General features: G+C 39.7%; 2 protein-coding genes across 5 annotated transcripts in view; both read right to left on the minus strand.

Annotated features, from left to right (window-relative positions):
• Positions 1 to 14,747, minus strand: part of SYNJ1 (synaptojanin 1) — an 87,517-nt gene extending 72,770 nt beyond the window's left edge. For both annotated transcript variants that reach the window (XM_079922458.1, XM_079922459.1), the window contains exons 1-2: positions 14,623 to 14,747; positions 13,420 to 13,565 (exon numbers count right to left, since the gene is read on the minus strand). In XM_079922458.1, the coding sequence (XP_079778584.1) occupies positions 13,420 to 13,565; positions 14,623 to 14,732 (256 nt within the window). In that variant the 5' untranslated portion in view covers positions 14,733 to 14,747. The remainder of the gene's footprint in view (positions 1 to 13,419; positions 13,566 to 14,622) is intronic.
• An 8,079-nt stretch (positions 14,748 to 22,826) lies between these two features.
• The window catches only part of PAXBP1 (PAX3 and PAX7 binding protein 1), a 34,416-nt gene continuing 29,392 nt past the window's right edge, over positions 22,827 to 27,850 (minus strand). For all 3 annotated transcript variants that reach the window (XM_079922740.1, XM_079922739.1, XM_079922741.1), the window contains 2 exons: positions 27,324 to 27,478; positions 22,827 to 24,607 (listed from right to left, as the gene is read on the minus strand). In XM_079922740.1, coding sequence (XP_079778866.1) covers positions 24,490 to 24,607; positions 27,324 to 27,478 — 273 coding nt within the window. In that variant the 3' untranslated portion in view covers positions 22,827 to 24,489. The remainder of the gene's footprint in view (positions 24,608 to 27,323; positions 27,479 to 27,850) is intronic.

A 27,850-nucleotide genomic window follows, 5' to 3' on the forward strand; every position in this document is an offset into this window, starting at 1 on the left:
TTCATCCTAAATAAATTAGCTTTCATATCCTCCTGTCAAACTTGTAGCTGGAAAATCATAAGCTTACCTTTACCTGTCATCACAGAAGTAGTTAAGAAGTCTTTAAAACTACGTAAAGCCACAAGCTAGTGATATCCCACAACTTAATACAGACAACTTATTCATTATTTTAGCTCTGTGCCTGTTTCAGAGTTGTTTAACTGAACAAATTGATGACTGAAGGCAGGCCTAATCTACGTCTCCTATTTAAACTACAGGAAAGTAATGAAAATAGAAGGTATGGAGATTATCTGTTTATAGACTACAGAAAACACTCAGAGTATAAATATATCAATTGTTCTCTATCAAAATTTAACACACCTATTGTTCTCTATCACATTACTCAACACCTTTTTTTGCTGGACTGGCTTGTTTTATAGCACTCTGTCATATGACACAGCTGGCATTACTCAGCATTGTTGGTGTTACACCCGCCCTTCTCAAATGAGAAGTTAAGGCAATTAAGAAACATAAGATCAGGCTACAGAAATTCAGATGAAAACATAATCATATACCTATGTCTTGATTTTCATGAGTTGTGTCTCTAAAATACAGGCTTATTAAACATAGGATAATTGCAACACGATGGTCACATCTGCCTTGCTAACTCTACCATCTGAATGGAAAGAAATAAAATTAACTTATTATCTAAGACATTCAGATAAATAAAAAGTCATTTCTCTAAAAACCTAAATGGTATTTTGAAGATTAAATTTAAATGTAGATTTCTCTAACTTCTGATGAATTAACAATATTTCAAACTAAATAATTACGCTACCCACTGAAGGTCCTGCCATCCAAGGTCAACATTCTGCTGTGGCTCAAACCTTCCAGGTGGGAACAGACTGTCTTTCCTTAGCTGATGATACAGAAGACCAAGCTGAAGAAAGCCAGTAAGAATATGAAAACAAGTTAGCTGAAGAAAGCCAGTAAGAATATGATTACAAGTTAGCACAACCTTCCTAGAAACACAATTTGCCTGTGGTTGCATGCACCGCAGTTTGTGGCTGACTTATTTGCATGCAGGTACCGCTCTGGTGTAGAAGCAGAGAGCCTCTAGTCAGAGGATCCTTGAGCTCGTGCAGTCCAAGGTACTCATTTTCAGAAGAAAAAGACTAGAGGTTAGGTGATTCGTCCAAGATCATATAACCAGCTGGTGGTAAAGACTCCTTCCATTTCATCACACATAAAGAGAAAATTATTTTAAAGGAAAAAGGTTTTCTTTGTATCAGTAAATAACTAAAATTCCAGCTGAAAGATACTCAGCTATCCAAATTAGTGTTCTATATAAACTGCACATCCCAATCTTGGCAACATTTCAAAATAAAAATAACCTTTCACTCATTTGTGCAACAAGTATTTACTGAATGCCTACCATATACCAGGATCCTGGCAAAGTTCTAGGAATAAAAAAAAGTCGGTGCCCCAATACCTTCCACTGGGAAGACAGGCATTATATAATCATACACCTGCAAAATTATGAATTATACTAAGTACAGTGATGGAGTTCCAACAGACTGCAACAGGAGGACCTAATCTAAAATTGTTTGTGGGGGACTGCGGTGGTTAGAATAGGCCTGCCTGCCTGCAGAAGTGACCTGTAAGTTGAAACCTGAAGAATAAACAGGAAGTTAGCCAAATTAAGAGTGCAGGTAAAAGTGTTCCAGACAATATCCACATGCCCTACGACCAGAAATTCCATTCCTAAGAAAATATCCAACAGAAATATGTATGTGTGTGCACCAAAAGACATGTAAAAGGATGTTCATACTAGTGTCATTTATAATAGGAAAAATTGTAAAGAAAGCAAATGTCAACAGAATAGTGGAATATTCATACAGTGGAATACTACATAGCAATGAAAATGAATAAACTACTGCTATACGCTACAACATGCATGATCTCCCATATTTAACACTGAATGAAAGAAGCTGGGCACAACAGGATACATATTGAATGATTCCATTTATGTTAAGTTGAAAACCAGATAAAACTAATCTATGAGGTAAGAAGTCAGGACAGTGATTATCTTTGCAGATCATGATGGAGATAATTGGAAAGGAACATGAGAGAATCTTCTGGAGAGCCAGCAATAATGTTCTATTCTCGACCTGGTAGTGGTAACATGAATATGTTCACTCTGTGATAAGTCAAGTCGAACATTTATCGTTTATATACTTTTCCACGTGTGCAAACAAGTTTATCTTTAAAAATAAAATCCTGAGCAGAAGGAACAGCTTTTGTGAAGACCCTGAGACCAGAGAGAATTTGATACATTCAGAACTAAAAAAAAGGGCCAATGTGGCTGGAACACAGAAACCAACAGACAGTACAATGTAAGACTGAAGAGGGAGATGGACTCGATTTTACTGCAGGTCATTTTAAAGAGTTTGGATTTTAAGTTCAGTGACCAACCCCTGAAGGGTATTAAGCAGGGGAATAATAAGATCTAAACTGTATATTTAAGAACACTGAAGAGTGGGTAGGGGGAGTGGAAGCAGCGAGACCATTTAAGGAGGCTATTATAATGGTCCATGAAAGAGACTGCAGTGGCTTGACTGGTGTAGAACCAGCTGAAATGGTGAACTGCGTGGATTCTCAATGAAATTAGGAGGTTGAGTTGACTGTACTTGGTAATGGCGTGAATGTGTGAAATGAGAGAGAAGGAGGTGTAGAGGGTGATTCTTAAGTTCTGGTTTAAGCAGCTAGGTGGATGGAAAGCAATCCCCTGAGATAAGGAAGACTGAAGGCGAGCAGATTTGAAGGAATGCAGTGGTCAAGGTGACCATCGACCCAGTACCTGTGCCCACCCTCCCTTACTATGTAGCCACGGTACAGGTGGGATTTTATGGGAACTCAATCATAGAAATTTCTACCTTCTTTTGCCAATCATCTGCCCAACCCAAGTAGCACCTGATATCCCTGTAGCCACAGTAGTTGGTTCAGGAATGGACATAAAACTCAAACAAGGGGGAGGGCATTTTCATTTTGTAGGTTCTAATCCATTTTCTCAGTTTGAAAAAAAATTGGATCTCAGCTGTGCCATCCAAAATAAATAATTATTCTACCCAGCTCTGTATCGGTCCCACACAGCTTTGCAACATCTACAAATCTGATAACGACCTTTCTACTCCATTCTCCAAGAAAATAATCAAATTGTGAAACAAGACAGGCCAAAGTCACATCCCCAACGTTGACCAAGACAGACCACTAACGAGCACTAATGTACAACCAGCTAGGAATTTACTTAATAATAAGATTCAGGACTTCCCTGATGGTCCAGTGGTTAAGACTCCGTGCTCCCAATGCAGGGGTCCTGGGTTCAATCCCTGGTCAGGGAACTAGATCCCACATGCATGCCACAACTGAAAGAGCCGCATGCCGCAAAGAAGAGCCCGTGTGCCGCAACTAAGGCCCAGCACAGCCAAATAAATGAATAAAATATATTTTTTTAATTTAAAAAATAAAATAAATAACAAATAATAAGATTCATCCTGCCTATACTTCGAACATGGTCCACAGGATATTAAAAGGCTGTTTATCTACGTTTCAGTAAGGTATTCAACAGACAACAGCAATCCTACGGTCGACTAGTGAACAAAATGAAACATAACCCATAATAAATATTTATTGCGAAGACCTAGTTTATATAAGCAAAGAAACTTTATAAAGTTACGTAAGAAGACTATAATAAAAGGGAAGAAGAGAGTATTTTAATAACATTCAATATGTTTTAGTTAATAATTTAATAAGAAGTATTTTGTTTTTTATTTTTTCTTTTAACTAAGTTATCTTAAAATCATCCAGGAGTATAAAGAGCGCATAAATTCTTTCAGCCTGAACTGAGGGAGTAATTAAATAGGTGTCCAGTTGACCACGAAGAGTTAATGCATATCTCCAAATGCCAAATGTACTCACAGTAATTTGATTAGTTCATTAGCTATGAAATGTACTCCAATGTGAATGCATTGCTTATATTGTGTAACATTACAGAGGAATAATGATGGCTTTCACTTGCAAAATCTATTTTAGTGGAAAAAGATAAACACAAATTCTTATTAACAACCATTAAAAAACTCAAGCAAATTTAAACTGTCACCAGTAAAAACATGATATGCAATTTTTAAATATATACCTCCTTTTGGCACTCTGCTTACAAGACTAACCCCAATTGCACTAATCTATTCCACTCTTTCTACCTCTTTCAAGCTTAGAGTTAAAACATAACTAAGTAACAAAATGTCACTGATTCAGACTTTACAACCTCAAAATTTCTGAATGTACTGGCGCTAGATGCAAAGAAAAGCAATACTATTTAAATTGCTACTCGTATAACTGGCTCATTTTTTTTAGCTTCAGAACATCTGAAAGTCTTTACATCATCTTTGTTTGTGACTGGGTACAGAATTCTAGGTGGACAGTTTCAGGGCTGTTTTTTTTGTTTGTTTGTTTGTTTTTCCATTTCAGTACATTAAAGATCTAGCTCTATGTAAAATAAAAATAAAAAAATAAAGATCTAGCTCTTTCTCATCTGGCTTGGACTGTTTCTGAAGAAGTCCATCATGATTTGTATCTTCCTTCTTCTACATGTATATCTTTTTTTTTTTTCTTTCCTGGGCTGTTTTTAGGATTTTTCTCTGCGTCACTGTTTTAAGCAATTTGATCACATATTTGGGTGTAGTTCTTTCTCTTCATGGTTCTTCTGCTTGGGGTTCATTTAGCTTCTTGGATCCATGGATTTATAGTTTTCATCAATTCTGGAAACTTGTCAGCCATTATTTCTTCAAATATTTTCCTGCTCCACCCCCTTCCTTCTAGGATTCCAACTGCACATACATATGGGGCCACTTGAAGTTGTCCCACAGCCCTCTGATGCTCTGTTTATCTATTTTAGTCTGCTTTTCTGTGCTTCATTTTGGGTTGTTTCTATTATTTTGTCTTCAAATTTGCCACTCATTTATCCTGCAGAGTCTAATCTATTAATCCCCATCAGTGTATTTTTTTCATTTCAGACATTGTTTTTTTTCAATTCTGGAAGTTTGATTTGGGCCTTTACATTTTTCATGTCTCTTCTTAACATGCTCATTCTTTCCTGTGTTCCTGAACATATGGACTATATTTATAATAGCTGTTTTAATGTTCTTATTAATTTGAGCATCTGTTTTACAGATTGACTTTTCTCCTCATTACAGGGTATATCTTCCTGCTTCTTTTCATGCATGGTAATTTTTAATTGAATGCCAGACATTGTGAAATTGACAGGGTTGAATGCTGGATACATGTATATACATTTTGTATTCCTATAAACAGTCTTAATCTTTATTCTGGGATACAGTTGAGTTATTTGGAAATTATCTGGAAACAGTTTGACCCCTTTGGGTCTTGCTTTGAAGCTCTGTCAGGTAGGACCAGAGCAGCATGCGGTCTAGAGCTACTTGGCTCCACTACTGAAGTAATATACCCTTCTCTGAGTGCTCAACCCAATCCCCCAAGAATTACCAGTTTTCTCCATTCTGGCTGTTTGGAGCATGAACTATTCCCAGCCCTGAGCTCCAGGAATTTTTCTGCCTGCTCCTCTTCGGTGGTTCTTTCCTGCCTTGATAGCTTCCTCATACACTGGCACCAATCAGAACTCAGCTGATGTCTCAAGTGTAATCCGCTACACATCTCAGGAGCTCTGTGCAGTTATTCCTTTCCTGGTACTTAGTCCTGAGAATTCTAGATGCTCGCGTTTCGCCGAAGCCCCTACTCTATCTCCTCAACTCAGGGAGACTGCCAGGCTTTGTCTGGGTTCACCCTGCTGCTGCTGTAGCCTGGAAGCTCTCAAGGCAGCGACTGCAAGGCTCCCCTCATTTGTTTCCCTTCTCTTAGGGATCAGTGTCTTGTGCTGCCTATTGTTCAAGAGCTGAAAATTGTTTCACATTTTTTTGTTCTTTTGTTGTTGTTGTTATTTAAGGTGGGAGGGCAAATACAGATCCTGTTACACCATCATGCTCAGAAGCAAGTATCCTGCTACATTCTTGGCCTAGTTATATTTTAAGGACATTTTAGAACATCTGAGAGACCTGAAATCATATAATAAGAAGTCACGTAACAAGGCTTTACTGTTCAGTGAGAGAGAAATTTTTTGCCTTCATTTTTATTTCCTCATAGCACACTTAAGTGGTAAAGAAATGAAGGCACTTAGGAACGACTACTGGCCCTATGTTAGCAGGCTAATCCTGCTGCCCAGGATAGAGAAGTAAGGTTGATTTTTTTTAAGTGTTGATATTTAAGTTGCTATTTATTTTCTTTTCTATTAAATATGAACATTCCAAAAATTATTTACAAAAAGAAAATGAATTTTTGCAACCCTAACATAAAGTGATATATAACAAGTCTAAATTTCATTTTTCTGCACAGAAAAAGTCAACTATAAAAAAGGCACTTCTGGGCTTCCCTGGTGGCGCAGTGGTTGAGAGTCCGCCTGCCGATGCAGGGGACATGGGTTCGTGCCCCGGTCCGGGAAGATTCCACGTGCCGCGGAGCGGCTGGGCCCGTGAGCCATGGCTGCTGAGCCTGCGCGTCCGGAGCCTGTGCTCCGCAACAGGAGAGGCCACAACAGTGAGAGGCCCACGTACCGCAAAAAAAAAAGAAAAAAAAAAAAATTCTTAAAAAAATAAAAGGCACTTCCTTCCTCAACTTGAAATTTTTTCTTAAAAAGACATAAGATACTGCAACTTATGTAAAGGGCAATTGTGCTGACTAGTAGCATTTGGCAATTAAAAAAAACAAACAAAAAACTATGCACACTGCTTGTCATCACCACCTACTACATTCATCCAAAATTCTAAAACCTGACATTTAACTTGGCCTGGCAAAGTTAAAACATAAAGTTTCTAATTACCTAACGCTAAATCAAACCATGTTTCCCTCTTAGATATTAACAGTTTGTAGGTAAAAACACAGCAAGTTTAACACTTCCCTCATTAGAAAATGCTTACCATTTCACTCTAAAGTCTACTGGCATTCTTTTCTTTTTGCTCTTCATTCCTCAACCCCCCCCAAATAATAACCACCACCCTAACAAAAGTATAAATAATAATTAGAGCGAAAAAGCAAATGGTAAGACTATGTCATTAGAGAAGTTATTTAATCTCTCCAAGCCTCAGTTTCCACATCTGCGAAGTGTGGATAAAAGTACAACCCACAGGATTAAATGAAATAAAGCACGTCTAATGCCAGTCTAAACTGTATGCTGAGATGCTCTGGGACACTTCAGCAAACTCTCAGGAGAGACGAGGGATATTTTAAATGGAAAGAAACACGGAGATATTCAACACATGCTGGACACTGCCCAAACTATTAGCTTGGGGTAGTTCAGAGTTTTAACATTTGATAGCAGTATGTTCCTTTATGACATCAGACATCAGATCTTAGCGAAGCTGGGTTTTCAGTGGTTGCTGCGATTAAAAAAAAACAAGTACTGCTCCAAAATCAACGTGGAACAGGCAATGAGGGTGGTGCTTTTCAATCTGGTGCCAAGGTCTGAAAAGCTGTTCAGTGCTCAACAGGCATTCCCATACCGTAAATAAGGAACTGTGGCTATTTATGAAGGAAGTAAATTATTTTCAATTTCTTTGCAATATTTTTTCCAAACAGCTACTAAAGGTTGTTAGGACATAAATATTTATTGTTTGGACCTAACTATTTAATGAACAGAACGGTGGCTTACCGGTGCTGTTAAAAACTTAATAAGACCCCAAGGATGCCATAAAACGAGAAAGCTTAGGCCCCTCTGGCTTAATGCTGTGACTAGCAGAGTAACTTCCAGTGAATAGCAAGTATGACTCCTTTACCGTGTGCAGTTTCATAGAAAAGGCAAGACACTTCACATTCTGTGACAAAGAGCTCCAGAATTTTATCCCTCTGTTTTACAGCTCAGGTTTCCATGATAAAAGAAAACAAATTAGGTAGACAAAGACACTTAGACGGACAATGTGGGGTAAAACCAGGTCCAGAGTTAAAGCCTGAAGATAATCTTACCACTAGACAGATAAACGCAATTAATCCTTTCTACCGTACCAGTATGTGACACCCAAAAGAACGAAAGCTCTCATTTTAAGAGTTAGGAGTTTACATCAACACCGTACATCCCCGTCTTTTAAACAGGTGATCCATAACTTCACAATATTTAATTTACACACTACGGTAACTCTATGCAACTTCTGAAGACAGGTTAAGGGGTACAAGAAACTGTTTAGCGCAAGTAAGTCATTTGGTCCAACATTATTTTAATGTAATGGTTATTTGCTCCCTCCCTTTTATGTGACGACATACTATGACATACAACACATGCACAATCATTCACTTATGAACAAATGAGTAAGACGCCACTCAGACTAACATTTGTATACCCAGAGGGTCAACCAACCACACACAACTAGGAAGGCTATGATACAGCCATGCAGCATAAATGGGCAACACTGCGGATCCTAAAAGTGAGCACCATATATACATCTGAATATTAAAAAACCATTGAAAATCAAACACATATGGGTTAGTTAAAAGGCGCCATTCCAAGGCTATACATAATCACAGGAAAAAGTATTTACATTACTTGGAAAACAGCTGCAACAAAGAGTTTATTGCCAATGCCCTTTATAAACTTCTCTCTTACGTTTAATACAGATGTTACGCTCACTATCTATGTGACCCGCACATCATCCTCCATTTCCGATGTGCTGACCTTCCCTTTACTCCATCTTCTATTTAGAATACAATTATAAAGCAAATTATTTACCTTTACTAAAGCATGAGATGGGTTGTAAAATAATGAGATAGCCTGTGAATTTAAAGCATGTATCTGTCTGACTGGCTACTTGTCCGTCCCCTGTGATGGTCTTTTCATGTGTCTAACTGTACAAAGTGGAGGAAAACTGAACTCAACACAAAACTGACAGATGTCTTCCTTTATCTCTTAAAAAATTAGTTTCGGGCTTCCCTGGTGGCGCAGTGGTTGAGAATCCGCCTGCCAATGCAGGGGACACGGGTTCGAGCCCTGGTCTGGGAAGATCCCACATGCTGCGGAGCAACTAGGCCCGTGAGCCACAACTACTGAGCCTGCGCGTCTGGAGCCTGTGCTCCGCAACAAGAGAGGCCACGATAGTGAGAGGCCCGTGCACCGCGATGAAGAGTGGCCCCTGCTTGCCACAACTGGAGAAAGCCCTCGCGCAGAAACGAAGACCCAACGCAGCCAAAAATAAATAAATTTTTAAAAAAAATTAGTTTCCAAGAAGAAGGGTGTAGTGTTACAACTTGCTGACCATCACTCTTGTGCTTATGCTGGTTCAGACGCAGTATACCAGTCACAGAGAGTCCACTTGCTACACTGAGTCACTGCTCCACAGACATCAAATTTTTGGTTCAACTGAACATTTTTCTGGACTAGTAATTTTCAAAAATGAGTAACACTGAAAATGGGCATGTGACTAAAAATAATATTAACTATTATCTAAGAACGTTTCAGAAGGTTTTTTTAATTTTTATTTTGTTATTATTATTTTTTTCACTTTTGGCCGTGCCTTGAGGCATATGGGATCTTAGTTCCCCAACCAGGGATCAAACCCGTGCCCCATGCAGTGGAAGTGTGGAGTCTTAACCACTGGACTGCCAGGGAAGTCCAAAGGTTTCTTTAAATAAATAAATGCAATGAAAGAAATCAATAAAATTATTTTCCATCTCAAGAAAAGTAATTTTAAAACAAACTGTTAACAGTACTTATGGTAGTTATGAAGAACATTCATCACACACGTTTTAATTGGCATTTCAGAAAAACCTTAATGATGTGGTTAATAGTTATTTCCAAGAGAATTTTTCAGTAACAAATCCAAACAATGTGTAACATATGTGTTTCACATCAGCAGTTCGGTCAAACAGCAATTCTTTAGAAGACAGAAAATAAATTTTATATGAGAAGGTACCACACTTTCAAACACAGAATACTGCACTACAAACATAGAATACTATAATCTACATTAGGTTAGTCTTCCCCCCATGCCATTTATTTAATAATCATTTATTCTGCAATATGAGTAAGACACTGAACTAAGCACTAGGGATACAAAGATTACTGAGACCCGGGCCTTTTCCTCAAGGAGTGAAGCATCCAGATGCAGAAACCTGAACACAGTTCCAGGTTCTGTGAAAAGCACTAGACTAAAAGCGCTATGGGAACATCAGCACTTGGTTCAGGCTGAGGGTTTCAAGGAAACTCATTACGGACCCCACAGTAGACAGTAACAGCACTGAAATTCTGGAAACATGGTTATTTTGGATAGCGTCTGCGAGCCAAAAAAGTTATGCCATAATCTATCATAGAAAGGCCTATATAAACCATGCTCAGAAATGGCCATCCCAATCTAATTATATCAGAATCTCTGGGGGGCTGGAGCCCAGGCATCAGTATTTGTAAAAACCTTCCCAGGGAATTATAATATGCACACAGGGCTGAAAATCACTGATTCATTGATTGATTAAGTCATAGCATCATGACTGATTTAACATCTTTATCAACATTAAGACAGAATTCTAAGGCTTGATTAATTAGTGGATACTTGGGTCCTAAGAGGACCCATGGGCTGAGTTTATTTTCACTCGCACCCTATTTTTTAATATGTGCTAATAGGAAAAATGACATTTCATATTGGTTATCTCATGACACTTCTGGCCTAAGCCAAGAAAATTAAGTGACTGTCAGTCCTTAACGATATGTATTGCCTAAGCTGTCTAATTGTTTAAACGTTAAACCCAGGCAACTGAAGCCTGTAGAAGTCACAAACTTTGGGTACGTGAAACTGAGTCCTGCTAGGGTCACTCTCACCATGTACGTTCAAGAAAAACACCTGCATACAAGCATGTAGAGAACAACAAAAGCAGCATATAAAAAGCATTCATCTTGTGATACAGACTAAGTTCCACAAAATGAAGGGAAGGAAGAGACAAGAGTGAGCTGGAGGGGCAGATTCTCATTAAGGAAGAAGACTCAAGCTGGAACTGACAGGCTTCGACTGGAAAGGCAGAAAAAAGCATTCTAGCAGTCTTGGAGGAAGAGGGACAGCATGATGATGGTTGGAAAAAGCACGCTACTTTGGGAGAGCACTGAGGAAACACCAGTCTCCCTTAAAGGAGATCAACACTGAACCAACAGGGTGGCACCAAATGATGGCAGGCCTTGATTGACAGGCTGAGGAGTCTGAACTTAATCTTATTGAAAAATAGGGTTACATTTGGGTTTAATATCAAAAATGATTTTAGGAGATTCTTCTGGTAGATTAATATGCAAGATGCATCGAAATTCAAAGGTCTGAGATTGGTGAAGATAAACAGAACATCTCAGTATTTTACAAGCACAGCCCCCTGAATACAACAGGCACTGACAAAATGTGAAGGTTTTAAAAATGAACATTCTACAGCACAATACACACCTTGGTATCATTCTGACCTGAATGTCAAATTAATTTTACACGTCAAATAAGTTATAAAAAGGTCTGTTAGCTCTTAAATATTAATGTTTTAAATATGAAAGTTTACAGTAGAAAAGCTACTGACATAGAAAAGCTAATTAGTAGAAAAGCTAATGACATACCCAAGAGATTATATATCCATTTATGCTAGCTTTACGGAGAGAGGCAACATTCACAGTTTTTTTCTCCTGAAAAGAATTACTTATATAGTCTAAATCTAATGAAAATAAAAAGAGTTAATAAATAGTTAAGACAATGTTTTTAAGATTCTTTTCCTTAAAATGAATGTTAATGCCAAAAGAATGGTTTGGGAAGTTGTTTTGTTTTGTTTTGTTTTTTTAAACCATTATTTGGCATAAAAGAGAGGACTGCTGGAGGTTTGGAAGTAGGATTATCCTTAAGCTTCCTGACCTTGGAGTAAAGTATAGCAATAACCCTAATAACTATAGGTAATACAAACTTTGTAGCTGAAAATTTGACTTCCCATTATTACCAGTAATCACAATTAGAGAAACATTTAGAATTTAGACAAATTAGGAAATCACCAAAACACACAAGCAGCTGAAAAGGGTTTCACATGCTGAAACAAACCTTTTTCCCCCACAGATAGTTTTATCTAGATAGAATTCATCAGTATAAGAATAATATTTGTAGTATGAAGAAACATGCTTTGCAAAATTAATATTGTAGCAAGTAATATTTTAGTTGATTTAAGCATAAATAACAATGTATCAGTAAATGAATTAAGTCTGACTGAATATAACCCATGTTACTAACACTTGTTCCTTAGAACACATATAGTCTCTTCCTGTTCACTCAAACCATGTTACCACATGTACCAAAAAATACATATTTCTTATACATTGTTCTCTGCTTAAGACTTTTCATTATGTCACTATCCTTTTCCCCAATCAGCATAAAATTTTGCTATTTCAGAGAATTAAGATCAATCAGGTTTAACTGATATTAATATTCTGTACGTTAGTATTCTGTATGCAGAGATTAGGGTCTCCTGCCCTTCACTACTGAATATGGAGAAAGTTTAACAGTTCAAAATATTTAGGGGCTTACAGTTGTAAGTATGCCTTTCAAATGGTATTTTTAATTTTTAAAAATATGACCAATAACTAAACTGATCCTACATAGCAAAAGCATAATATAGAACAAGTCGTTACCACTAGAGAGCCTCTGACAACACAGTCACATTTGAAATAATCCTAAATTGAGGTTACCAGACGAAATCTTATATTACCAAGTGTAATGTTCAAATTAATCTTTTTCGTTTTAATTTCATCCATCGGCCCACAAAATAACCCAAGCCTTACTAATCTACTATTTTTCTTGTGGTGCAGTAGTCCTTTTCTTTAAAATAAACTATCAAAGTAGTTTCTTAAACAATATGAAATCAATCACCTACCTTACATGAAATTTTGAAGGTTGTTTACAATCCTCTTAATGAAAATGTAAGCACCTCACCATAAAATCCTCCAACAATATTAAATAAATACTTATAGTCCATTACTACAACTGACATATAAGAAATGCTGTTCATTACAGCCAAAATGTCAAGCAAGCCATCTTACAGGTTTATGTGATATGCTATACACTGCAACGATAATTTTTTGGAAAGAAAGATTTACTTTGAGAAGCAGCAGAAGAACCCAAGAAAGCAAAAATCTGTACCCAAACCTGCATCTTCCCCAGCCCCAACAAAAACCTGCAGTGGGGGAAGAAAAGAAAATAAAAGTTTTAAAGAAAATAAGGTCTGGTTAAAAGGAAATAAAAGCATATCAGAGTCTTCTTTAAAAAATGGTTGAAGCTGAATTATTTCAAGCAAAACAGACCCTGATCAGCTGGGCTGTGAGAGATGACTTACAGAGCACAGCTACAGCCCCAGACTCGAACATGAGACATTCTTCCTTATGCCTAGTTTCCACTATGAGGCTGAAAGGTGGAGGATCCAATTTGTGATAGATCCGAAATCCTTTGCTGAACGCCATTCTCCTTTCTTCCGAGGCAGCCCTGTGAAAACCAAGCAAAGCAAAGCAAATGAAGCTAATGTTTCCTTCTGCAGCAAAGGACTGCAAGGCATCCAGAAGTCCCTCCCTGCCAGGTTCTGATGGGGGGGTGGGGTGGTAAAAAAAAAAAGGGGGGGAGCTTGGGGAGAGAATGGTTGATTCCAAAAGATAAGTCGTCACTTAATTTTACCGAAAAGCAAGAGGAAAAGCTGCCAATTCTCACAGCAAGGCAAGGCAGGGTTTTATCACTCCAAGTCCATGAACGGTTTGGTGAAGATGAGTTTCCCCTTTACTTAATGTTTACCAAAAGGAAACATTTTGAGCGTATTTCGCTCGGAGTTGTTTATCAGCTTCCTGCTTCAGAATTTGTCAACTACGTTGAAAGGGAAACGATTCGGAAACTTCAAGCCGATCCTCTGCGGGGCAAGAAGAGGTAGGTGCGAAGGAAGGTTAACAAGGCTGATTCAAAGCGCCTTAGGGGGCGAGATAAGAGGAAAGGATTATCCGACACAACGGGCTCTCCCGGGGGCGGCGGTGAAGGGCAAGAGCAGCGGTACGGGCTACCGCCGCCTCCAGCCCAGCGCCAGGGCACCGCCGGCTGAGGGGTCCGCAGGCAGCAGCCAGTGGATATGAATGGCCACCCGGGAAGAGTCACGAGTCGGGACACGGACCGGACCGAGGCTCCTCGGGGTTTCCCGACAGTCGACCGCCCGGAGAGCGGCTCCTTCCCAGGGGGACATAAGTGCGGAGCAGCCCGATCCCTCCATTATACGCCAGAAGAGATGACCAGGCGCCCAAACTGACTCGGTGCCTTCCCCGCGGGCAGGCTGACAGCCGCTGTCACCTCTGCTCCCCGCCCGACGCGGCGCCCCGCACAACCGGTGGTCTCCCAACCACCCCGCCTGCCCTCCAGTACCTGGCTGCCCGCGGTCGCCGCTCACCGCTCCCGCCCAGGCTGCGGAGGTGGAGACTGCTTCAGGAAGCGCCGGCCCGCGCGCCCCGCAGCCGGTGCGTCTGGCCGCTGCCGCTCCCCGCCCCCCCCCACCAGCCGGCCGGCTCACCTCTTCCTCCGGCTCCTCCTCCTCCTTCTTCCGCAGCCGCCGCCGCCGCCGCCGCCGCCACAGCCGCCCGAAGCGTCACTTCCGCTCCAGCAGGCCCATCTCTTCCGCATGGCGCAGCGGCCGGGGGAGGAAGGCCCGCCCCTCGCGGGGAAGGGCGGGACGTCGGGGGGAGGTCCCGCCCCCTCTGGGCTTCCCGGCTGGCCAGGTAACCGTGAGCTGCCAGCCACCTCCACGCGCAGCGACCTTCTCCTCGGGCGGCGTGTTCCCCAAGCTGCAGCTGCAGGTCCCACCGCTGAGGATGCTGGGAGAGGGAGGATGCGGCCTCCCCGGGCCCCTCAAGTGGGCTTTTCAGAGCTTACCAACCACGGGGAGGGACTCAGGGGAAAAGCTTTGGGGGCTGGGTATTGATAGGTGCCCAAGAAGGGTATCAGGACCACCCCCTGCCTCCCCCACCTAACTGGCTGGGGGGAGGCTTCGGGACAGCACGCTGGGCAGCAGGGCAGCGCCTGAAGAGCTGTCCATGGTGTCTCACTGCGAACAGCGCAGAGTTCTTATTCTGAGCGTCTGGGTAGGTAGCAGGAAGAAAAACTAATGGCTGCTTTGGAACAACTCTGTTCGCTGCCTTTTCTTCTGGTGTGCTCTGGAGCCCTCAGGAGCACTATTAAAAAAGAGTGCTCGTAAAATGTATATCTCAGAAATAACTAAATTTCCTTGTCAATTGCATTATTATGAACTTTCAGCAAATCTTTAACCGTGGTCATTTTTAAGTCTTTTGTCATTTACAGACAGTTCTGGGTTTACTCTGATGCTTTTGCAAATATGTTCCTATAAAAGGGTTTCATCTTCAAGGAATTCATGGAAAAGACTCTGACAAGTACAGGTTTCTGGTAACTGACTATACTGCTGAACTGAATGAATAAGCATTTTCAGAACTCTAATGGAAAACTGATGAATTCATAAAAGTTTTAACAAAAGATCAAGATGAAAAAATAATTAATTACATGGGACTGAATGAACTGATGAGGATGATTATAATTCTCGTGACTTTCTGTTTGAATTAAAAAAAAAAATCCCACAAGGACTCAGAGGCAAAAAATATACAAATCAATTTTCACTGCAAAGTAAAGGAGCTGTTACAGTGGAGGATTCCTGGACTGAATGTCAATATTATGACATAGTATGAGTGTGTTTCGTGTTTGGTAATTGCAACATTGTTGCTTTTGTTGTGGTCATCCATTTACAATGCTTGGTGTCAGTTTATTTATCTCTTGTAAAAATAAAATACAGTGTGTGTGTGTGTGTGTGTGTGTGTGAAAAAAAAAATAAGAGTGCTCAGCTGTATGTACAGTGGAGTGGAAAGTTCCAAGTCAGGATCTCCAGACTCCAACACGGCTGTACGCAGGCTGAGGCAGCTATGGTCAGCACTGAATGGTGAGTAGCTCCTGCCATCCGTGTTATCTCGTAACTAAAGACATCTTATCCTTTCATCCTATCCTCATTTTTCAACAAATCATTTTTCCTGGTTAATATCAGTGTGTCCCACGGACTTATCATTCCATTTCCACTTAATAGACGTAAATGCGGGAATGAAGTCAAAACCCGGAGGGTCAAAAGGAATTGAAAACCTGAAGAACTCAGCACCCCGGGAAACTGTTTCCTCTTGCCTTTGCTCTTTCTTTGCTTCTTCCCCTTCTTGCTTTTATTAACAGCAAAAGCAGAATTTAAATCTAGCGTGTTGCACAAGATCATTTCCCCCTCCAGGCCCTGTCATCTGGCTTGATTTAACATTTCTTCATCCATTTTAGAGAAGCTGGACCCACCCTGGTTTCAGGATACTAAAGTAGCTATAGTTCATTAGAAAAGAAACCACTTCCTTTATAGAAGGAGATATGCAGAAACACAGGTTTAGTTCTGAGAACTGGAGGGTATTTCTCTCATTTAATATGTACTATCTCCTTAGAAAAACTGTTTTGCTCTTGGTAGTGGTTACTAACAACAGCCTCAGAATTAAACTCATTAAGATACTCTACTGGTCCTTGCTTGCTCCCCCCCACCCCCCGCCAGAAGAACCCACTTCAATTGGAGGTTGCACTGGACAGAGAAAAATGAAATGGGAGTGGGTGAGAATGGATTTTTTCTTATTTGCCTTTTCAGGTATAATACTTGTATAGCCCCGAAGGAATACCAGACAGATATGCACCAGAAAAAGACATGTAAGGTTATGGCTCCAGAAGATGTGTTGATGTTATTGAGTATGTTGCTTGGAAGTTGCTTCTTATGACAACTGAGACACAGAAAAGTTAACTTGTTAAAAATTACTCAGTTTGAAGTGAAGTTGGGACCACAAACAAACTTGCCCACAGCAAAACTTCCAGTGCAACTGTGTCTGCGTGCGGCTGCTCTAGGAACCTCTCCTTTCTCAGAGTGGGAAATATCTGTGCTATGCCCTTTTAGAAGTAGATGTTCTGCCTACTCCTGGTTTCTTTCGATTTTGAACTAAGGCAATTTAGGTCAATGTTTCTTGGTTCTTGGTCTGAATTGCTGCTTTTCTTTAAGTTAAACTGGACTCATTAGTAGAGCTGTCAGTAGAAGGCCACAGCTTTACCAAACCCTTTCTTTTTTTTTTTTTTTTTTTTTTTTTGGTAATGGTTGGATTTTATTTTATTTTATACAGCAGGTTCTTATTAGTTATCTATTTTATACATATTAGTGTGTATGTATCAATCCTAATCTCCCAATTCATACCACCACCATCACCCACCCCCGCTTTCCCTCCTTGGTGTCCATACGTTTGTTCTCTACATCTGTGTCTCTATTTCTGCCTTGCAGACCGGTTCATCTGTACCATTTTTCAAGATTACACATATATGCGTTAATATACGATGTTTGTTTTTCTCTTTCTGACTTACTTCTGTATGACAGTCTTTAGGTCCATCCACATTTCTGCAAATGATCCAATTTCATTCCTTTTTATGGCTGAGTAATATTCCGTTGTATATATGTACATCTTCTTTATCCATTCATCTGTCAATGGACACTTAGGCTGCTTCCATTACCTGGCTATTGTAAATAGTGCTGCAATGAACATTGGGGTGCATGTGTCTTTTTGAATTATGGTTTTCTCTGGCCAAACCCTTTCAAAATAGACCACTGTAGTCATGAAATAAGCACATGATCAGGGTTTAAAAACATAAGGGCCATTTTATTAGTGACTTTTAAAAACTTTATTTCTTCTTTTTCTTGTCTCTCTTTCTTATTTATACTTCTTTATTACAGCACATGAAAATAGCTGGACAAATTGTCACCAAATTTGAAGAGTGTCTTTGGGCTTGGCTGACTTAAAATACAAGTTAAGTGGTATACACAAACTTCTTAGTGAGGTCCTAAGGGCCTACAGAGATGGGCTGACACCATCTTGAACCTTGAAAATGAGCATGAGGGGCTTCCCTGGTGGCGCAGTGGTTGGGAGTCCACCTGCCGATGAAGGGGACGCGGGTTCGTGCCCCGGTCCAGGAAGATCCCACGTGCCGCGGAGCAGCTGGGCCCGTGAGCCGTGGCCGCTGGGCCTGCGCGTCCGGAGCCTGTGCTCCGCAACGGGAGAGGCCACAGCAGTGAGAGGCCCGCGTACCGCAAAAAAAAAAAAAAAAAAAAAAAAAATGAGCAATGAGGCCTGTGGTGGGATGAAAAATACCACCTCCAAAAGATATCCACATCCTAATCCCTAGAACATGTGAATGTTAATTTACAGGGAAAACAAGTCTATAGATACGATTGAGTTAAGAATTTTGAAATCATTTTGGATTATCTGGGTAGGCCCTAAATGCAATCACAAATGTACTTATGAGACAGCAGAGGGAGATTACACACACACACACACACACACACAGAGGCAGTGTGAAGACAGAGGTAGAGACTGCAGCAACGTGGCCACTAGCCAAGTGATGTCAGCAGCTACCAAAAGCTGGAAGAGGGCAGGAAGGATTCTTCCCTAGAGCCTTAGAAGGGAGCATAGCGCTGCCAATAACTTCATTTCGAATCTCTGGACTCCAGAACTGTGAGGAATGAATTTCTGCTGTTTTAAACTACCCAGTTTGTGGTAATTTGTTACAGCATCCACAGACAATCAGTAAAACAGCCCAATAGGTGTTTCAGATAACAGCTCCAATAGCTTCGATGAATTGAAGGCAAACATGATTTTTAGGGACTTCCCTGGTGGCCCAATGGTTAAGACTCTGTGCTTCCACTGCACGGGGCATGGGTTTGATCACTAGTGGGGAAACTGAGAACCCGCATGCTGCAAAAAAACAAAGAAACAAAAACATGATTTTTAAATGTTGGGTTCTGACCAAATTATTTCTCCTACGGACAATTCCCTGTATCAGGTTGAAACATGTATTTGCCGTTTCTTTAGGTCAAAAACACTTATGTCACCGGTAAATGATGGGATTTATTAATTTAGAAATGAATATCCCAATGACAAAAAATATACCATATGTTACAAGGCTATGAATTTTGACAGATTCACCATGTAAATTAGTAATAGGGCCTACTTTTCCTGGATTTCCTTATCAAAAATACTAGAAAGCATTTGGCAAATTTGGGGAATGTTTACAGCCTGATTCAGTTATCTTTTTTTTTTTTTTTTTGCGTTACGCGGGCCTCTCACTGTTGTGGTCTCTCCCGTTGCAGAGCACAGGCTCCGGACACACAGGCTCAGCGGCCATGGCTCACAGGCCCAGCCGCTCCGCGGCATGTGGGATCCTCCCGGACCGGGGCACGAACCCGTGTCCCCTGCATCGGCAGGCAGACTCTCAACCACTGCGCCACCAGGGAAGCCCTGATTCAGTTATCTTTAATAGCTTTTTTTCAGGTTACACAGCCTAGAGCTAACCTTCATATCAGGATCTGCAGAGACCTATTATACAGGCAGGGATGACTCCTTGTTAAAGAGAAAATGGTGGTCTTGAGAGGCAACACAACAGTAGGTTACAAATAGCGTTAGCTGTTTGCTTTGAATAAGTTCATAGTAAAGGACAAGATTTTAAACTGGAAAAACAGAAATTTTGTCAGTCAAAAATATAGTAAGTTTGAGAGCAGAATCATTGTGAGAATAAAACAAACAAAAACTTCAAAGACTGAAAAATTGCTCACACATACCAGAGTGAAGAAAATTGCAACTGGAGCAAACAAGGAACTTGTATGTGACAAAAATGGTTTTCATTTGGAAAAAGAAACCAAGTCAAGAGAGCTAGGATGGTTTTAGTGACACACAAGGATTCTTGTGGAAATCAAAGGACCAGAGCCATAACAGGGCTTGGCCTTCCTGAGATCAGGGCTGCAGGATGTTCACTCTTCAACATGGCTCTTGGTCCCTAAGCAGCAGGCACCTCTGGAATTTCAACATCTAAAGGTACATGTAAAAGGTAAGCTTTCATGGTCAAAGTGCTTTTGTAAAGTAGCTTAAAATGGTTTCTACAGGATTTGTCAAACTTTTTATCATTTACCATGTATTTTGAATCATCAAGCATGGGGTATAAGGTACATTTTCCTAAAGATCTTTCTTCTTAAAATTTATTTTATTGAAGTATAGTTTATTTACAATGTTGTATTAATTTCTGCTGTACAGCAAAGTGATTCAGTTATACACATATATACATTCTTTTTCGTATTTTTTCCATTATGGTTTATCATAGGATATTGGGTATAGTTCCCTGTGCTATATAGTAGGACCTTGTTGTTTATCCTTTCTCTATAAATAAAGGTTTACATCTGCTAAACACTAACTTCCAATCCACCCCATCCCCCCGAACTTGGCAACTACAAGTCTATGTTCTCCATGTCTGTGAGTCTGTTTCTGTTTCATAGATAAGTTCATTTGTGTTGTATTTTAGACTCCACCTATGTGATATCATATGGCATTTGTCTTTCTCTTTCTGACTTACTTCACTGCTATGAACATTGGGGTGCATGTATCTTTTTCAATTAGAGTTTTGTCCAGATCTATGCCCAGGAGTGGGATTGCTGGATCACACGGCAACACTATTTTTAGTTTTTTGAGGAACCTCCATACTGTTTTCCATAATGGCTGCACCAATTTACATTCCCACCAACAGTGTAGATGGGTTCCCTTCCCTCTACACTTTCTCCAGCTCTTGTTATGTGTCGATTTTTTTTAATGATGGCCATTCTGACCAGTTTAAGGTAGTACCTCATTGTAGCTTTGATTTGCATTTCTCTAATAATTAGCGATGTTAAGCATCTATTCATGTGCCCGTTGGCCATTTGTATGTCTTCTTAGGAGAAATGTCTATTTAGGCCTTCTGCCCATTTTTCAATTGGGTTGTTATTTTTGTTGAGTTGTATGAGCTGTTTGTATATTTTGGAAATTAAGCCCTTGTCAGTCGCATCATTTGCAAATATTTTCTCCCAGTTCGTAGGTTGTCTTTTCATTTTATGGCTTCCTTTGCTGTACAAAAACTTGTAAGTTTGATTAGGTTTCATTTGTTTATTTTTGCTTTTATTTCTATTGCCTTGGGAGATGAACCTAAGAAAACATTTGTATGATTTATGTCAGAGAATGTTTTGTCTATGTTCTCTTTTAGGAGTTTGATGGTGTCATGTCTTATATCTAAGTCTCATTTTCCTAAAGATCTTTTAAAGTAAGAGCCCGTGAACTGGTGGACCACAATATACATTCTGAGACTCTGTGCTTGGCATTCTCATTGTACAGGATGACTCTAACCTCTGAGCCTCTGCTAGAGTTAGCACTGACAGGGCTGGGAGGAAGCCAGTACAAATTACCGGGGCCCGGAGGTCCAGAAGCAGACCATGGGCCAGTCAACACTGCCTATCAATACCAATTCCATATAACAATTTTTAGCCTGTCTGCCTTTGCTGGGAAATCTGTAGTCACACTCAGCAGCTGTGAACCTAACACCCATAGATAAGTTTAATTGTTCTCATTTTCATTTACTTGACACCACAGACCAAAGTGTTCTTTGCCATAGTCAGGGAATGGCAACACTCCCTTTACTATATGGATATTACAATGTTAGAAATGAGAAGAGTTACCGTAACCGTAAAGAACCACTACAATGTAGCAACTGACCTTTTCATATTGTATTTTGCAGCTCTAAAACATTTGACCATTTTTAGGAGGATTTCATGATTTCAAGGGAAATTAGCATTTAAAACAGAATTAGGCATTCGTCCACACTCACTGAACTATACATGTTTACAGAGGGTAAACTTTACAGTTTATAACTCATACCTCAATAAACCTGTCTTTAAAACAATTAGGGAACTCTACATTTTAGTATATTCTCATGAGGAAGGTACTTGCTTGAAGACTTGTGAAATTCTTGGCCAGTTCTGGGTGATGAGGTTATCACTGCAGACAACCATGGTTCAAATCAAATGAAGCCCTCTGGGAGATGATGTGAAACCTAACTGTTTTCCTATGAGATTAGGAAGCTGGTGTGGTAGACGTGAAATTGTGCCTTAGATTTTCTACAAGAATCTGGTTGTACAGGCCATGCTCCCCCAGAACTGCTCTCCACCAATTACTGAGCATGGTGGGGTCCAAAGGCAGGCCAGCTCCTGGAGACATGAAACTCCTTAGAATCGTAACTTTGTACGATTCTGCAAGGCCCTGTCAGCCTTGCTGGAACTTTCTTCGAACTGCACTGATGTCTGACACCTTCTTTAATTCCTTCCCTGCCTCACGACCTCTCAGCACTAAGGCTCTCCCAGCCTCCTCCCGCCTCCTCTCCTTTGCCCCTCATTGTTATTCCCTGCCCCAAATCTCTTGTATCAATATACCTAACGCCATCTCAGAGACTGCTCCCCAGATGACCTGAACTAACGCACTGGGGGATTTATCGTCCCCCCTCCTTACTTTGGCTGAGGGTTGCTCCCAGGGACATTAGGCAGTGGACACTCCAGCCTGTAGCACAGGCCAAGAGAAAGCCCTCAGGCAGAGCTGCAGGTCTACGCAGGACACCATGGCATCAATAAGGATATGGGTCACCATCCTCACCTGGTAGAAGAGCAGTTACAGTTCCTTATGCCTATGGTTTACGTTGTCTCAATAAAGTAACTTTCCTTTTCAAAAATCTTCCTCATCTATTTTGGAAGTATTTTGGAAGACTGCGCCAAAAGAAAAAACTGCAAAGACAAAACCTCAGCTTTATTAAAATGTCACTCTCTGAATTTATCTTTTGACAATTTCCTTCCTAAGAAAGAATGTCCTTTAGCTATTTCAGGAATAAAAAACTTTGGGTTGTGAAACGAAAACCACTTGTTTTATGCACAGGTCTATGCTAAATTCACCTGACATCAAGGTCCTAGCGTGGTGTTCAAACTCATTCCTAAAACAGCCTGATGGATGTCACATGATGAAAAATCTGAGTTTACTTTAAGAGTCCTTAAATGCAGATATAGGAAAAGTAATCGGTTCAGTGCATTTGGAAACACAAATTTAAGAAACAAATGATGTGCATGTCATATATATATGCGAGTTTATATGTTTTAGTCCATTTAAGTTGAGAATAAGTGTTCTATTTTAATTCTATTTAGTAGGCCACTTTCTCCAGAATGATTCATCCAGAATGAATCTGTAGGGATAAGCAATGATCCTACAATAAAGATAAAATTGACAGAGCAATTAGAGTGCATGACACTGTTCTAAATATTATTTGACTTGACCAAGGGTACACATGCTAATAGTCTCACTATATTAGTCATTTGAAATGCTCCAACTAAAATTAGTCGCCAGCCAAATATAACAAAGGTTCTATTTAAAAATTAATTTAATGCTTGGCTAAAGCTTAATTACATATATAATTATCAAACAATAGTCCTTAATTTCCAAAAAGTTCCTCTTTTGAAAATCACAGAATCAGAAAGCATAAACTTTAAAACAAGTTCTCTGAGTATTTACAACATGGTATAAACATTACAGAAGACCATGGATATTAAACTGCTTGGGTGTAGCTCATCAGCAAGGCGTGTTCTTTATTGCATATCATAACTCACATATGTGAGATTTAAAATATAATGCTAGATTACTAAAATCCAAATGCATGTATTTTTTTAAGCTGGTCAGGGAGTAAAATCATGAATGAGACAGGAGAGTCAGCCCCAAACCATGCATTAGGTTGTGGATCTATTATTTCCAAAAATGAAACTTCTATGTTCTTTTCAAAAACCTACGTTGCATATATTTATTTAGAACTCACATTAAACGCACAGTTGACTGTAATGCTAATTCAAGGAAGAAAAGTTCACCATTCACCAATGACTAAGTCCACACTCAACTCTCAATTTTAAGGCAGCACAGCTACGGTGATAGCAACTGCTAACCAAAAGGTGACGAATACTTAGTCACTTGCCAGCCCTTTTGTTGCAACAGTGTAGTAATTTCCCTAAGACAATTCGCTACTGAATGATTTTCTGCTGTTAAAAGGCTTACTCTGTAGAAAAACACCACAAATTTCCAGTGTGAAAGTAACTCCATGGTGGTATAAATATATATATATATATGCATAATTATACAATATACACTGCACACATTGTTTACAGAGAACAATTAGCTGAGAGAGTTAATTTAAATGACCATATAAAATACTTCTGTAAACAAAGTATGACAGGCAGTTAAGGAAACCATTCACAGACTTCCTAGAAATAATCTGAATTCATTTCATTCTGAAGAAATCGCATTTAAAGACACAGTATTGAATATTAATAATGTTCTTTGTATTAAAACAAGAGTCAATATTTTACAGTTTAAGAAACTTTACATATATACAAAATTTTTACATTGGGAATGGTATTAGAACAAATAGGCTTCTTTTCAGTCTCATAGATCTATTTTCCTTCGATCAAAGACTTAAATTCTTTCACATTGTGGTCACTTGCAACAGACATAGCGTGATCCAGAGCTCGAACACTTGCAAGGAGTTTTACTATCTGCTTTATGTTTTCCCTAAAGGAGAAAAAAGGAAACACGGATCAGCAGGTTACAGCATGTGGAAAAAAAAATTGTCCATATTAAAAAAAAAAACCTGCCCATGTTTAAATACCCAGAAACAGAGGACCCATTTTCAAAACTAAAAACACCCCAAAATCTCATTCAGATCCATGATTTTCATTAACACCGAGAAAGGAGAGAAAGCACTCTATTGCCTAACTTAACTACTTCAGAGCTCTGCCTTCCATTCCTTTCCAAACCAGAGTCCTAGCTCTCCTAGAGTACACCTGGAACACAAATTATATTCGTGGGTATTCATGACCAACCCATCAAGAGCCAGAGTAATTTCCACTCCTCCAAAGTTCACTAATAAAGTATAACCTGGCTTCTTTTTTTTTTTTTTTGCGGTACGCGGGCCTCTCGCTGTTGTGGCCTCTCCCGCTGTGGAGCACAGCCTCCGGACGCTCAGGCTCAGCGGCCATGGCTCACGGGCCCGGCCGCTCCGTGGCATGTGGGATCCTCCCGGACCGGGGCACGAACCCGTGTTCCCTGCATCGGCAGGCGGACTCTCAACCACTGCGCCACCAGGGAAGCCCAACCTGGCTTCTTTTATCACCCAGCTAGAAGTCATTCTCAGTAATCCTCAAATTTTAGCATACATCAGGATTACCTAGAAGAGTGCTAAAACACAGATCACCAGGCCCCACCTTCAGATTTCTGTTCAGTAGGTCTGGAGCGGGGCCTGAGAATTTGCATTTCTAACAAAGCTCCCAGGTGATGCTGCCAGGAACTACTTTTAACATTCACAATAGTTTGAACCACTTGTGAGAAACAACACACAATGTGACATTATTGGCTGTCTCTTCTCTACAAAATTGTAGTAAGCACCTTTTAGGGAAGGATTATAATTTTTAAGATTTTGTGACTCACACTCATAAAGTAGAACCTACTTTATGTGCACTGCACACAGCAGGTGCTTAAACAGCTGCTGAAATTCTTTTCCATAAAAAAGTAAATAGTGTTTGTCGATACTTACTCCCAAACAAAAACACTGTTACATATATAAATCAAAGTTAAAAAAAAAGTGAAGTGAATAGGATTTATCTGGTAAAAAACAACACATTGAGAAGAAATATTAGTGCCAATAAATAACAACCAACAGCAAAATGACATGGTAAGGATGAAATAAAAATATAAACCAGGGAATTTCCTGGTGGTCCAGAGGTTAGCACTCCAAGCTCTCACTGCCAAGGGCGTGGGTTCGATCACTGGTCGGGGAGCTAAAACCCCACAAGCCACACAGTGTGGCCAAAAAAAAAAACCCAAAATCACCTGGCAAAGATTTTTTTTTAACCACTGAAGTATTTACTATCTACTTTGCCTTTAATTTTATTATAAAAGATAGCAAATTTTCTCTCAAGAAAATAAGGTTCTTTTTCCTGGAAGGGGAACAGGGGAAAAGAAAAGGATTTTGTTAGGGGGTATGACTAATGGTGTGATCAAAACGAAAATGAAACTCTGACATTAGGAAGAATATATGAAATGAAACTTTAAAAAATAAAATTCGTCTTTGGGAATTCCTTGGTGGTCCAGTGGTTAGGACTCGGCGCTTTCACTGTGGTGGGCCTGGGTTCAATCCCTGGTCTGGGAACTAAGATCCCACAAGCCATGCAGTGTGGCCAAAAAAAAAACCAAAAAAAACACGAAAAACAAAACAAAAATAAAAATTCTTCCAAATGGTGGTACTAGTTGTTATTATTACTACTACTTACTTTTTATGCTAGAGATCTACCCCCAAATTCCATGAACACCCAAGACAATGTACTGGAAAAGGGGTAATGGTTTGTTCATTCCTTCCTTGAAACCTTGATAAAAAATATGTATAAGCTGCTCCCCATAAATCATGAGTGATGACTTAGTCTATGATACGGATATAGAAAAACTCAACATAGAGCAGAAACATCTCAAAATTGAGATATAACCTTCAATATACTTTGGGTTTCAGTAGCTATCTTTTCTAGGGTTTATATCTGTAAAACGAACCTCCAAAGACCAAGATCCATGACATTCTAAGAGCCTGAGATTTCCCCAATTATTCAAGGGAGGAGACAGAAAAAGCAATGATTCACTTACCAGAAATCTTCCCTTAATATTTTCATAAATAAAATATTGAAAAAAGATTAGGTAAAAGTTGCAAAAATGAAAAAAATAATGTGTATTTTTGGTAGGTTTATCAATACTAAGTCAATGTTTACAATTTAAAGTAAAATATAGGGCTTCCCTGGTGGCACAGTGATTAAGAGTCTGCCTGCCAACACAGGGGACATGGGTTCAAGCCCTGGTCCGGGAAGATCCCACAGGCCGCAGAGCAACTAAGGCTGTGCGTGCGCCGCAACTACTGAGCCTGCGCGCCACAACTACTGAAGCCCACGTGCCTCGAGCCTGTGCTCTGCAACAAGGGAAGCCACCACAATGAGAAGCCTGCGCACCGCAACGAAGAGTAGCTGCCGCTCTCTGCAACTAGAGAAAGGCCGCGCGCAGCAACAAAGACCCAGAGCAGCCAAAACTAAATAAATTAATTAATTTAAAAAAAAAGAAAGGAAGGAATCAAGATAAAATAAAAATTAAAGTAAAAGATAACCATGTCTCTACTGAAAACATTTTAATAATACTAAACCTAACAACTAAAGACTCTAGATCACTGTTTCATTCTATAATTACAAATAATTACCTTGCATTTCTTTTTTCCACATCAGAGCACCCGATACTGTTTCTGTAAATTGTATCTGCTAAGTGTACAAGGTATCGACAGAAGTTTTCTAACTGAGAAATAGTTCTTTCTCCTTTCAGATTCATGAACCACTGCTTGGGGAAACAACTGATCACCTATGAAGAAGAAAGATGTAAACAGTTAAAACAAAAATAAATTAAAGCATCTAAAAGCTGAGTCTAGATAATGCGTATAATGTACTTAACTAGAAGACTTGCTATTGAGCAACATATAGCTAATTACTTAGAAGGGATATTCTTTTAAACCTGATTTTCTACATAAACTATACAAATACACCTAGATATACCCTAATTTTAAACTTCAATATATAGACACTCAAAGCAAAAGATAAATAATTTCTCCAATATTTAAGTAAATTAGGGACATAAAATTGATAACCAATTGCTTCATTTTCCAGTCTTCCAGAAAGCCCTAAATGAACTGAACTGTCCTTCGATCAGCAGCTTTCGATGTAAAAACATGTATAG

This window comes from Stenella coeruleoalba (assembly GCF_951394435.1).
Source record: "Stenella coeruleoalba genome assembly, chromosome: 5".
Lineage (NCBI taxonomy): Eukaryota > Metazoa > Chordata > Mammalia > Artiodactyla > Delphinidae > Stenella > Stenella coeruleoalba.